Source organism: Sinocyclocheilus anshuiensis, unplaced genomic scaffold, assembly GCF_001515605.1.
Source record: "Sinocyclocheilus anshuiensis isolate Anshui unplaced genomic scaffold, SAMN03320099.WGS_v1.1 scaffold529, whole genome shotgun sequence".
Classification (NCBI taxonomy): domain Eukaryota; kingdom Metazoa; phylum Chordata; class Actinopteri; order Cypriniformes; family Cyprinidae; genus Sinocyclocheilus; species Sinocyclocheilus anshuiensis.
Genome location: NW_015540872.1, coordinates 409,347 through 423,000, shown reverse-complemented (window position 1 = coordinate 423,000; position 13,654 = coordinate 409,347). Strand labels below are relative to the sequence as shown.

The window sequence follows — 13,654 nt, the reverse complement described above, 5'->3', positions numbered from 1 at the left end:
TATATATATATAATCGATTGAACTTTGATTCTATAGTCATGATGAAGCATTGACTAACTTTAAAGGATATTTTCATTAAAAGACAAAAACAATGACTAAAACAAAAACTGACCTAAACTGACTAAAAGCTATTTCCATGTAGCATGGTCTGCCAGAGTAATCAACAGTGGCTGAAGAACTATTTGGTTGGCTTACACATTTCAGGCCAGAAAACCCAAGCCAGAGCATGCACTTCATCATGTAATTCCCCTGTGATAGCATCACTTTATTAGAGTGGTGCCTTATCAAATCAAGCTTTGCAAAGACACCAAGCAGGAAGGGGCAAACCTCCTAAGCTCAGATCACAATACTCTACTGTCTTCTTTTCTTTAAAAAGGGCTACATGGACTGCTGAATAAGTGCTTTCTCTCAAAAAAGGTATTGCTAGAGAGCTTCATAGTGTATTCTGTTTCAGCCAGGTATCATGCTGCAAATTGAGGCCAATTTGGACTGCCAACTTGGCACAGGGCCTCTTTAAGTGGAAGGACCCAAGGGTCTCGCACAGGGCACCACTACCACTGACGCGGGCCGGTGCTCCATAAGAAGCGAGGGCTGCAAGGCTAATGAAAAGGTGGAGGAAAGTGGGAAGGAAAGGCTGGCAGAGTGCTCCTTCTGCAACCTCTTCACGTCTACTCCACCTGATGCCAAAAGCCAAGCATGTGGAATATTCAAGCCGAGTGGGGCTCTCTTTGAAATCAATGGTTTTGTTAAAGGGCTCAGTGTCTACCATGGTCACGACCCTTCCTCCAGGCCAAGACCGAAGGTTCTTTTTTATAAAGAAAAAAAAAATACTTTGGTCAGGGCTGTGGCACAGTGGACTGAAGCTGTTGGCCATATCCTATTCCTCTTTCTCTTAGCCTCGCTTTCCTTTCTACACTCCAGTCTTCTGCAAAATAAAAAGGCAATAAATGAATAAACAAACAAACAAATAAATAAATGTTAATAAAATTAAATAAAATTATGAGTAAATTGGGATTGCTGTTGAATTGGAATTTTTCAAAATGAAATAAATGTTCTGAACTGCTATCTATCTATCTATCTATCAAATTGGAAATGCAGTTCTGCTTTCTGTTTGCCACTTCTATTCAATTTGAATTCAAATCCAGGAATTTAAAAGGATTTCTCGATTAAATTCAAAACAGGGCACGACTCTGATATATATATCAGCTCAAAACTGGGATCATCAATAGCTAATGTAGTGTATCAATGTCTAAACGCCTGACGCACATTCTCTGTGACATAAACGCGCCCACCAGGCAAGGTTCTGTACAATCACTGGCTGTCAGCGGTTTCGTCAGCAGGGGTTTCGAGAGCTCATTGCGTCCCAAGGGCCGTGAACATCCACGATCAGCAATACCTATGTGTTCATGTCTGCACGGGGGGGATCACCACTATCCTCCACAAGTCTATTTGAGTAAAGAATGACCCGAGTCCTCTCTTTATACCAAGCCCAAGCCATTGAGCACAGTGTGTGAGAAAGGGGATCTCTGCTGTTTCACTGCAGGGTTAGGGCCATCAGCATCGGGCCTTGGCCGCTTGCGCTGAGCCCGGCCGGGCCGCCCCACGCTGCCCCATGCTGGGCAGTACAAACAGCAATGAGACCTATCACATTATCCGTGGCAATAAGTCGAGTCATGCGCACTAATGGCAATAAGCTACGTCCTAAGCTTTCTCCCCTCCGCTGTGTCACAAATTATGAATAATGCAAGTTCTTTACACATGCCAAGGATTCCATTACAGCTGCTGTTATTTGTACTAAAACACTTTCCATGTCAAACACATTAAAAAATCAAACTGGGGAAAAGAAAGCCCTCAGGCTCTTTGTTCAACCTGTCATGCCTTTGTAGTTCCAAAATAGCTGACTTTATGTTCCATCATTTACCTTTTTAGTTAATTTATTAGCTGCTCTACCACACCCTGTAATAATCTAACTCTCACCTGCTGACTTCTGAAGCTTTCCTCCCTCTTATCAGTCTCTCTGTCTAGCGCTCTATCTCTTTTCTTGTATATTTGTCTTTTGACAACAAACGTGGTTTCTCAAGGCATACTTTGAAGACAAAAGGAAAGCTTTTTTACCGAGCTGCACTGATCATTTCTCTTTTTTTCTTCTTCGATATTTCTCATTCAACTTTTTGTCTTCTTAATTTATGTTCGTTTTCATTTCCTACAGCTCTACTAACACACCTCAGCAGCTACACTGAAAAATCATTACATGACCATTTTTATTTTTCTCAACAGTCCTCTGTGGTAAAGAAAAGAGGGGGAAAATAAGGGGAAAATGATAGAATGATGGAAATTTAACTAAATGCTACTGATCCCTTGGGAGGCAGGAATATACTTGGTTTAATTACAGAAACTTAGACTGGCACATCCCTAAACCTCAGAACAATGGCTGGATATGAGGGTGAGGGATACTGGCAGTGAGTCAGCCTGCATGTTGTAGCAATTTCCTACAAATTTGTTTTTGAATTTACAGTGCTTGCGTGAGGAGCACTTCTCTTTTTCACAAAAGGAGAAAAAAGACGCGTAAAGACAAGTATGATGGCTCCTTCACCAGAGGCCCTTCGTTTCCAAAATGAAAAATGTGCACTCCTATAGGTCACCTTCCTGTTTTTTTTTGTTTTTTTGTAAAAAACAGAAATAATTAGAGATAGTGATAAATTGCTAATTTAGTATGACCTATCAGCTTTTAGTATCTACAGATCAGTGCCAATGACAAATCCCTCACAAAAGTGACAGTTCTAAATGTGAATAATATATAAATGTATATAATAACATTTTACAAGGGCATGGATTACGTGTTCTCAGCAGAATTATGACCCATGAAGTTGAAACCTTTCATGCTGACAGTGTTTATATTCCAGCCCTCATTCACGCCATCCATTGTTCTGAAGGCTCGAAAAATGCCTTGAACTCTGCCAAAACAGGCTGCCTCACCGAGGTGATACACTTCACAGTGTTCAGAATTAATTGCCTTGACAAGGAGGGCTTGATGTTCTGCTCTCTGAATCCAAAAGGTTGGGCTCTTTAAAAACATTGTGATGATTTGGTCAGGGAAATCAAGCGATGATAAAATGTGTGCTGAGGAAGTTGTGAGGAGGCAAAGAAAGCCTTAAAGTGGCCCGTATATTCCCCTGAGGTACAGTGAAGATTGGTGAAGCAGAAAAAACATACCACAGATAAAAGAATAAAAGACAGCCAGGAAAGAAATTGTTATGGTCTCCCCTCAAAGACAGTTGTGAGGCTGTTGTGTTTATCATCCATTTTTTTTATCCTGACAACTAATATTAAACTATTTCAATGTTTAAAGGGGTAGTTTTGCAAAAATGAAAATTCTGTCATAATTTACTGATTGTTAGGATAAACCAGGAAAGTGCACAAGGAGCAAGAGGAATAAAGATGTGTAGAGGAAACTCAAGGAGCTGAAGTGTTCTCTCTTACCTGGCTTGTAGGACATGCCTGGGGGGAAGAGGAAGCCCTGCTGGGCTGCCGCGGCTGCTGCCAGAGTGCGCTGGTCATGTGGAAAAATGGGGATCATGAGCGGAGGCATGTGACCCTGGACCTGCTGAACACAGAGAGAGAGGAGATCACACGGGAGCCTAGCACAGCCTGACAGCACCGCTCATATTCTGACCCCGATCCATCTCACACACGCTCACCAAATACCTGCACTTAATGCCCACCAATCGCACATTAGCGCTTCAAAGTGGCTATCGCACACACATAAACAGTAGAGTGTTTATTCTTATTTGTATCATAAACAGCGTATTAAGGTTGTTTGGGTAATATCTACATACAGTACGCTACTAGATTGAAACAGAAATGTCAGGTAGACATTCCTAATAAAACTTAATCATGAGACTGACAGAAAATGTGGATCCTCTCAGAAATACGGCTCTTGTCTCTTGTTCTTGGAAGGTCATTTATATACATGATAAATGCCCAAGGGAGGCCGGTAATTTACAGCACCTGTTTTCAGCTGTGAAAAAGATGGAATGAGCCCAAAAGCTTGTGCATTTCTGATATTTCATGTATAACGTCAACACCTGGCATCGCGTGTGGTGCCTTTCAAATGCTCTCAAACATCTTTATTCCTGCTTTATTGCAAAATAGAGAGAACGTTAATGGCGTGCATAAGGATAGCATTAGCTCTGTGTAAAAGCAAAAACAGACACGCTGAACTAGAGACAAAGAAAAAGAGAGTCTGTGTGTATTTAGGGATCTGAGCGGCTTCCCATCGAAGTTTGAAAACACATGTTTGCGGAGTGTTGGCCGGACCCAATCTTGCTGTCATTCTCTGCTTCCTGCCTGTGGGTGATGGGCTGCAGTGGCGCTACCGTGGGCCAGGGCAGAGTTAATGCAGTCGAGCCGGCTCACCTCTGGGGAGCCCAACCGGAGAACGGGTTAATAAAGGTCGGCCCCCCCAAAATAAACACATTATAGAATGTTTCTCCATTCATCGCTCTTTAAAATCAGCCTGCAATAAAAACCGGTCTGGACGCAATTACCGCTGCAGCATTGGGGCATGAAATCAACCTGCTCTGAGAAACCACTTTCTGCTCTGCATTTCTCGCTGAGGTCTGCGCGATCTCCGTCTTTTTAATGCCGCTTTCGCCTCTTAAGCGCCTAATGTTAGAGATCAGTAGGGCTTGTTCCCCAGGTGCTAAACAAGTGTTCAGGTCCACTTCAGTGATTCGGACTAAGTGAGTTCTCCTAAGCAAAAATAAATAGAAAAAAAAATGCACTTTTCCATTTACAGAGCTTTGCACTTTAAAAAGTGCATCTACAGAGTTGAGACTGTGCCGAAGTGAAAGAACTGCGTGTTTTTGTTTTTAATTTTACATGTGTGACAAAAAATGCTCTTTAACATGACCTCATGGATGTGTTTGTGGAAATGGGTTACTTGCATGTGAGGTGAATCAAAATGAAAGTGGAGTGAGAGGGGCTATTACATTGAAAAGATAAATAAATAGTCACCAACTACGGTCTTATACTACCTCAGATACATTTAAGTGCTTTAGAAAAATGGCCCTGACCATGTAAATTGTTCTCCTTCAGAGGGCCGCTAAGGTCAGTCACATACATAATTGCCATTAGCCTTATTCACATTACCCTTGCAAAACGAATCAGTCTAAAGCCGCAGTATTACACAGAACAGCTGCATTTAAAGTGGAACCAAAATACAACTGTTCCTTAACATGTCATTTCGCATAGTCCTGCACAGAGGCTCACATGTACAATGACAGAAACACCTGGTCTGCCATGCTTTATCCCATCTGTTCCTAAAATATATCATCAATGTCTTATTTAATTCAAATCTAAATCATTTAAAATAACCTAGAATTAGACATCATTTGAAACAAACAAACTGACTAACAATGCTAACAATAACTCCGCTAATCAGACAGACTCCCCTAATGCTGTTTCAAAAGGTGCAAACAGCAAGAGAAAAAGGGAAGGTACGAACAGATAAATTGCCCTCAGTTTGAGAGGTCGTGATTTGCAGTAATGAGGCCTTTACATTAAAGTTTAATTTACACACGCCACATCTGTGAGTGGCAAATCAAATAAGCGTCCTTAAAGTGGGGACTAATAGTGAAGGTTAGCTTTCAAGCCTGTCAATTAACGTACACTGGTAGAGCTGAGCAGACAATGCAGATAAAGATTTAGAGATGATCACTGGCAATTTGCTTTGACTGCTAATAGACAGAGAATGGAATAAAGTGCCTGCACTTAGAAAGATGGATTTTGATAAATTGCATATTGCATTCTGCATTGAAGCTCGCTTATTATATGCGTCAGTCTCTTATTCACTGGATCTATTTGTCTCTCTATGTCTGTCGCTCTGTGTCTTTATATACACAACATGCTTGCATCCATGCATGCTTACACATGAGAAAATTTATACCAAACTAACAGTAGAAATCAGTAATAGATTTATTGTTTTTATTATAAAATGTATATAAAATATAAAATGATAACTATGATAAACTAATATAAATATTAGTTACTATTAATATAAAATTATTATTTAATTATTCTTAATATTATCATTCATATTAATTGAATGTTATTGAATAATTTTTCCTAGAAATGTGAATATATTTAATTGATATTTTTCTATATTTATTATTTTATTAATTTCGCATATTTATCCATTCATAGAAGCATTTAATAAAATGAATTAAAACCCAGAACTTGATAGACACAACCAAAAATAAGAATTCTTAACAAATTATATATACATATTTATATTACCACAAAATTATTAATAATTATATTTTTATTTTTTTATTAATTTATTATGTTTATTAATTAATAAATTGATTGAAATTAATTAAAACACAGATATTCCTTAATAGAATCATCTGATGCTGCTCCGCCACCATAAACGACTGAATTTCACTTTGTATTGTGCCTCATAAAGCAGTCTGGTTCACACAAATGTATTTATTGCATTGTAAACTGTATAGTCAAAGAAGTTGATCCACATATGTATATGGTATGCATGGTATGTATGAACATGCACGCCCGTATTTGTGTATCTGTGCCCTGATATTTTGCCCCTCCCTCCGTCAGTGTGCCAGGCGGCTGGCTGCCTGCAGCATTAGTATTGCCAGTCAGATCTTCAAGAGCGTGAAAGAATGAAGTGGCGCAGATGTGAGGAGGAAAGCTCAGGCCTCTGGAAGCTCTGAACCTCATAAACTCAGCTCATTGTAGGCCTGCCTCCTATATCTGCCCTTTGTCTTATCAAATCCTTAGAACCGGAGGATGGGATAATGCCATTTCCCGCCATCTGCCCCAAAGCTTCATTAAAGATACATGAACGAGCCCCATCTTATGAGGAACAGGTGCTATTGTTTGTCCCCGAAGACCTGCTGTGGCGAGGATGTAACTCGCGGTACTTGAGGAAGAGCATCTGTAGCAATCAGTCAGGCTGTGTAGCTGGCAGCCTCTTTCTCTCTTCACACGGCCGACCAGTTCATGGGGGTGTAGAGACACATAGAGAGAGAGAGAGAGGCCTCTTCACCTTCAGCGTCTCACATATATCATCAGTTCAGTGCAGCTGATGAAGTCTGCGGTGATACACAGCACAATCTGTCTCTCTGTCAGGGATACACACATCAGCCGGCCGTGTGTCTTCGCTACTGTCCCCTGCCCTTAGATCAGGCATTCATTTACCCTCCGTTAAGAACACAGGCCATGTCGGGAAGCTTTGAAACTGTAGCTTGTCAACCAGGGGTGGATTTAGTGAATTGGGGGCCCCAGGCAAAATATAGGAATGGGGCCCTATATATTTGCACACATTTTCCTACATCAACCTTGAAGTTCCTTTTTTGTTGTGATGCTTGCTGCTGCACAATGCTGCCCCATAGTTGTGTCAAATGTTTCTACATTTTTCATGTGCATGTTATAATGGCTTTCTTTCATGTCTGAGAGTAACGCAATTTCAATTCTCTGTGTGTATGTGCTGTACATGTGGAAGAATTGACAATAAAGCAGACTTGAAACTTGAAACTTGACTTGCACAATGGTGCCCCATAGTTGTGTCCAATGTTTCTACATTTTTCATGTATATGTTATAATGGCTTTCTTTCATGTTGTAGACCACGAAATAGCAACTGATGTACAGTTGAGATACAGGTTTTCACAAAAACAAAATAAATAATAAAATGATAAACCTCACAATTGAGCGTTTAAACCAGGGGTGATTGCAAAGGCTGTCTAATTCTAAACTTTAAAATACATTTATTTTTAATTATTTTAACTACAAATTTAAATAAAACTGAAAAAAATAAAGAAAAGGCAATTATATATTTACACACCTAAGGATTATATCAACCAAAAAAGTAACTGCGAATGTGTCCTCTACTTGGTTCCTTCTCATAAATGAGTAAGCGGCATTTAAAACAATTGCTTTTGTTTTCCATAGGAAAAGGTCATTCAAAAATATGAGAGTGGGTAGATGAAAATATTTAAGTTTAATGCAAATTACTTGAACTGACCAAATTATTATATAATTCCAAATTTGAGAATCATTTTAATAAAAAAAATTTCTTTACTAAAAAGGCATTTAAGCATTGCTGTTTTTTTCATACAGTAAAAATTACATTATAGTCATTCTTTGCAGTTTTGTCATCTGCCGCTTTAAACATTAAGCTCTTTAAAGCAAGATGATTTCTGATCTGCTGTCAATCTTTTTATCATTCATCAGTTGAAAAAAATAGCTATAGTATAGTTGTGGTGTGAACTTTGCTATTCTCATAGAATTAGAAAGATTATAGATTATTTATAGTCTAAACTTTATAGTTATCGCTTTTTGGTATGAACGGGCCTTAAAAATTGTATAATTTAAACCTATCTTTCATTGTGATGATGGCCGTTTGCCTGTTTGGCTTCCTATTACTATAAATTATTTTTGTTAGTTTTTACAAGCTGTTGAAAGAGGTGAACTTGTAAATAACCTGGCATTTAGTTCTGTAACTAAAAGCGAGTTAGGTGTGTGTTTGGGTGTGTGCGCATGTTGTTTGTTGGTTAAGTGCATGTGATCCTCTTCATTGTGTTGTTATGGAAAGGGTAAACAAGTCAGAGACTGATAGAGAAGATATTATCTGACCCCTCCATCCTGATTGCTATGCTGTGCTTCATGTATCTAGGTTTTCATCTGCTTTTGATTCTGATCTTCAGGGGAAAAGGAGTTTCTGGTAAGGATGGTTGCACTGATTTGATTTGGAGATCCATAAGTCAAAAGTGCAGCTCATGAGAATTAGGGATGCAGCGATTAACCGGTTTCACAATTAACTGTGCTTTAAAATGTCACGGTTAATTAATCGTAAAGGCTCCGCTACACCGAGTGTTTCTGTTGCACAGAATGGAACAGTTGCAATGTGCGCAAAACGAAAACAAAGTTACACTAGCGGTGCACCAGCTTTAAATGTTGTGCTTATCAGAGACACGGAGGCTACTACACACACTAGATTAACTATGACAGAGGAACCAAACAGCGATCCTTTATTTCCACCAGAGAAATGCCTGAAGTCGATAGTGTGGGATCATTTTGGGTACACCAAGAATGACCAGGGTGTCATTTAAATATTGCCGTAAAAACTGCTGCTAAAGAGCGAATACACGGCTTTAAACTATTTTAATGCACGACGTGAAGGCAAGACTGACGCGAAGCTTAGCTTTGACGTGTTAGCTCAGTGTTCTGCCCACTTCAGATCAGATAGATGAAATAGTGTGGTAAGATCACATTTATTTGAGTTAATGCGCACAGCGCGATCTCCGATCTCACAAACCAAAATAATAGACATGATTTTCTCAGGCCACATGTAAAATCATATGAATTATTATAAAATTATTAAAATGAATACGTATGGATGACAGTTGATTACAATGATAGTTCAGTTTATTCCCCTCATTATTAATAGTTTCCCCTGTGGGATAAATAAAGTTAATAGTCCTATATCAATAATACTTATTAACATTGTTATATATTATCCCTTTTATAGTATTATGCATAAGTCAAAAACCAACAAGATTTTTTTTTTTCACCGTTTCCAGTTTTCTGCCTCAGGTCCAAAAGAAACGTAAAAACTGTACAAACTGAAAACACTAAATACTTTTGTGATCTATTTTCATTAGTTATTTTCAAAAGGGAAATACTGACATGGATGTTTACAGATCAGAGGTCACCTTTTTAATTCCAATTGGAGAGATAGACATTTGTTTGTCTTTATTATTATTATTATTTTGTGCTGTATTATTGGTTACTGTGTTATTTCTGTTTCTAAAGGCAGCAATAAATAGCACTTTATTATCTAAAGAGTGTCCATGTGATTTTATACATTAATAATTTTGTGAAATGAATAAATGCATAATAATCGTCATAATCGTGAAACCGTGATTATTCCTCAGACAATAATCGTACCAACAAAATCTATAATCGTTGCATCCCTATTCAGATGGATGTCGTGGTAATAAACACTGTAAACAGCAACCGTTCGCGTGTCAGAATATATGAAAAAACATTTTAGGGGGCCCTTGGCTTTTGGGGGCCCTAGGCGGTCGCCTACCTTTGCCTAATGGGTAAGTCAGCCCCTGTTGTCAACCTACTCGCAATTTAAAGCAATTCAACTACAGTTAATCTACAATTCTACAAACAAGTTACACTGAAGAAAATTTGGTGTGGTATTTTCACTCAATTAATTACAAAGAAATGACAAATAACACTTTGAATTAAACAAGAAATTTTGAAGTAGAAAGACTGAAATATTTTCAAGTAAAACGCAGTACAATAATGTCTGTTTTATTTACATTTTCGAAAACCCAAGATGATTAATTTATATTAAATTACATCTTTTTAAAACAATAATATAATAACACTATTTATATTTAAATAGATCAATATTTAAGATATATTTTATTTTCCTTTTGCAAAAAGCAAAGAATTATTTGGCACAAAAACAATGAAAAACTCATAAGGGTGAAAAAACCTGAATATATAAATTCACACTAAAATTAATCAAAGCTAATAAAGAAAAATAAAAGCTACAAAAATTATTTGACTAAAAATATTTGCAAATAATATTTATATTTAACTAAATATTACTTCTAAATATTATATAAATTTTTTAAATAATATTTTTGTAAGAAATACATTATTTTCTATATGTCACAACTAAAAAGAAAATATAAAAGACTTACAGCCTTTCATCTGCATAAGAAAATGAGGCTTCAATGTTGATTTTTGTTCATTCAATTTAATGAACAATTCAGTTTACTGAAATGAACTAGATGGTATGAGAAATGAAATATGTTGGATTAATACTTGCACATGTAATACTGTGAAAAAATAATGTTTTGTCATCATACACCGAGGAAAAAATAAGTAGTGCATTGCTGGAAATGCTACTCTGTGTAGAAAACAGCTGAGCTACAATCACGCTACTGATCACTAATTCCCAACACTGAACGCAGACTTGTCAGCAGTGGGTTGTTTAAACACAATGTGAGCTCGCTGTAGGTTGAATGACCGAAATAAAAGGAGGAGGGGAGACCCCTGAAGTAAATAGGGAGCTATAGATTAATCAATGTTGTTAGTGGAAATGTTGACATCAGCACTTAGCTTCAGTAATGGTTTACAGCAGCAACTAATCCTAAGGTCAGACAGCCCAGCCTATCCAAGGAGCTGCACTGTACGTGGATTACTGTGTGCTTCTAATCCAGCAGGTGCACTAATATGTTTATGCCCTCCTGCAGTGGCCTATGTAGCTGTAAATGTGTATTTGCTGCCATTTCCTGACCCAGTCTGTCACACAAGCGCATGGAAAATGGAGATGTACAAGTCATTACCGTGCTCAATAGGGCCCCTGTCAGCACCCATGCTCCTCGCTGTCTTTTAAAGGGTGCCGCTGGGCTCAGGAGACGTGCGCCCCTATACCTGTCCCCAACTCCCTTTAAAATGAAAATAGAGATTGATCTTCAAGGAGCATCACTCTGGGATTCTTTCCCCTTTTAAAAGGAAAAGAGGGGGAGTTGTTTTAACATGTCCAAAATGCCTTTCAGTGTTTACGAGATAAGACGGAGATGGGGAGGGGTGGCTAACTTCTCTTCTTTTTACATTTTTGGAAGGAGCCAGAGAGCCTCTGGAGCCCTAGTTTAAGCATTTATCGCCAGCCACCCCATTTTTTAAAAGCCGAAGGTGAGGCCATACCAACTTCCCTCACTTGTGGCGTATTTTGGTCCAAATTTGCAGCCATTTCCCTTGGACATTACCGTTTCTCGTTAAAAGTCTCAAAGAAAGGCTCTAACATGGGGGTGTTTTAAATTTAGCAGGAGTGAAAACAGCTTTCACTGTTACTGTAAGTACCGATACGTCACACGCTCTTGCCCTCGCTTGACGCTGCCAGAGCCAAAATGACTGTGAAAGAAAACCACCTTAGGGGATCCATTTTAAAGTGAAGCGATTCTAGAGGCCCTGGCAACCGCGCTCAATCCGCCTGGTGAGCCCCAACAGCGCGAACTTCACACCCGCTACTTTGTGAACATACTCAGCGAGCGCTTTCAGGAAACTCACCAGCAAAGAGAGAGCAGGAGAGAGAGAGAGAGAGAGCTCTTTGCTGAATGAAACCACTTCTGCACTCGGGAGTTATTATTCTGTTCTGAAGAGGTCAATTTTTTAAACAATCCCATAGATCCCCAAGTACACATTACTCCCACGTCACAGGTCATTTATCAGTTAACCGCACTCCTCCAGCACACGGCGGCTGCAGCTTTGAGCTCTAATCCCACCCACGCACACACATAAACCCACGCTCACGGGGCCGTTATCAAAGCGCAAGATATTCTGCTCAGCCGCGCTTCAGCCCCTGATGACAATCGGGCCGTGTGGATCGATAGGGCTGAGTCGGACTTTGATCCCCGCTCTTTCTGTCAGCGCCGGGCCGGAATTAAGACCAGGCCTCCACCTTGGTGCCACAGACTAAACGCATTGTTCTCCTCTCTCTGCTCTGTTAGCGAGGAGTTCTGCAGGAGGCCCTCATCAGCCACACAGATACAGGATGAGGAATAAAGAGGCTTTGTGCGGCGGCTGTGGCTCTGACCTGGACCGACACGCCTTCGACAATCCACTAGCCCACAGACTCAAAGGCTTATCGGTCGATGAACACCGTGTTTTCTTGCTTTTATTCTCTCTTTTGTTCTGTGTGTGTGTGGCTGTTTTTTTAAACAGGTAAAAGATTAACCTTCTCGATACTGGAACAGGACAACTAGCAAACAGTGCGTTCATGTGTATTTGGATGTATGTTACGCCACTGCTGACAAAAGACTCCAAGTTGACAGAGGACAAACGTATTCTGAGGACTCAGAGCATGTGCGCGCGTGCGAGTGCCGAACGGGGCAAGGTGCACAGAAACCAGACACTGGCCCACACTTGGCTCGTCTGGAGAAATAACCAATAGATGACTTCTTGTTCCGCTAATTCCTTACACAGTAAAACAAGCCCTCTTGGAAATGAGCCATTCCAATATGTCTATATTAAGTCCGGGGCTGTTAAAAGCAGAACGGCCCCTTCCTCCCCCACCCTTCGCCTTCCACTTCAGCTTTAGTTCAAGTCCACCCTGGAGTTTATGGCAAAAAAACAAGCATACGATACACACACACAACTGAGCACCGATCTCCGAATTTCATGCTCAATTTGCCTTAATATTATTAAAGGGATAGTTCACCTGAAAATAAAAAAAACGCTGTCATTTTTTTAACTTTCTTTCTTCTGCAGAACACGTATGCATGAAAAAATATATTTTGAAGACTTCTGCCCATACAATGACCCATTTTTCTAAATATCTTATTTTTTATTCATACAGGTTTGGAATGACATGAGGAAGAGTAAATGATGATAGAATTTTCCATTTTGAACAAACTATCCCTTTTAAACTCCTAGTGCTGCAATACTGTACCTGTATTTCTTAATCACTACAATATGCTGATCGTAATTTATGAGTAATCAAATGAGCGTGCTTAATATTACAAGGTTAGAAGTGAGGCTCATGCTGGGATGCTGAAATTAGTAAATTAGTTCAGTACAAAGATGCGGGGGGGGGGGGTTTATTCC

The 13,654-nt window shown here is 39.3% G+C and overlaps 1 protein-coding gene across 11 annotated transcripts in view; it reads right to left on the bottom strand.

Moving 5' to 3' along the window:
• sox6 (SRY-box transcription factor 6) overlaps positions 1 to 13,654 on the bottom strand; it is a 166,644-nt gene that overhangs the window by 37,833 nt on the left and 115,157 nt on the right. For all 11 annotated transcript variants that reach the window (XM_016485751.1, XM_016485755.1, XM_016485756.1 and 8 more), the window contains one exon: positions 3,481 to 3,601. In XM_016485751.1, the coding sequence (XP_016341237.1) occupies positions 3,481 to 3,601 (121 nt within the window). The remainder of the gene's footprint in view (positions 1 to 3,480; positions 3,602 to 13,654) is intronic.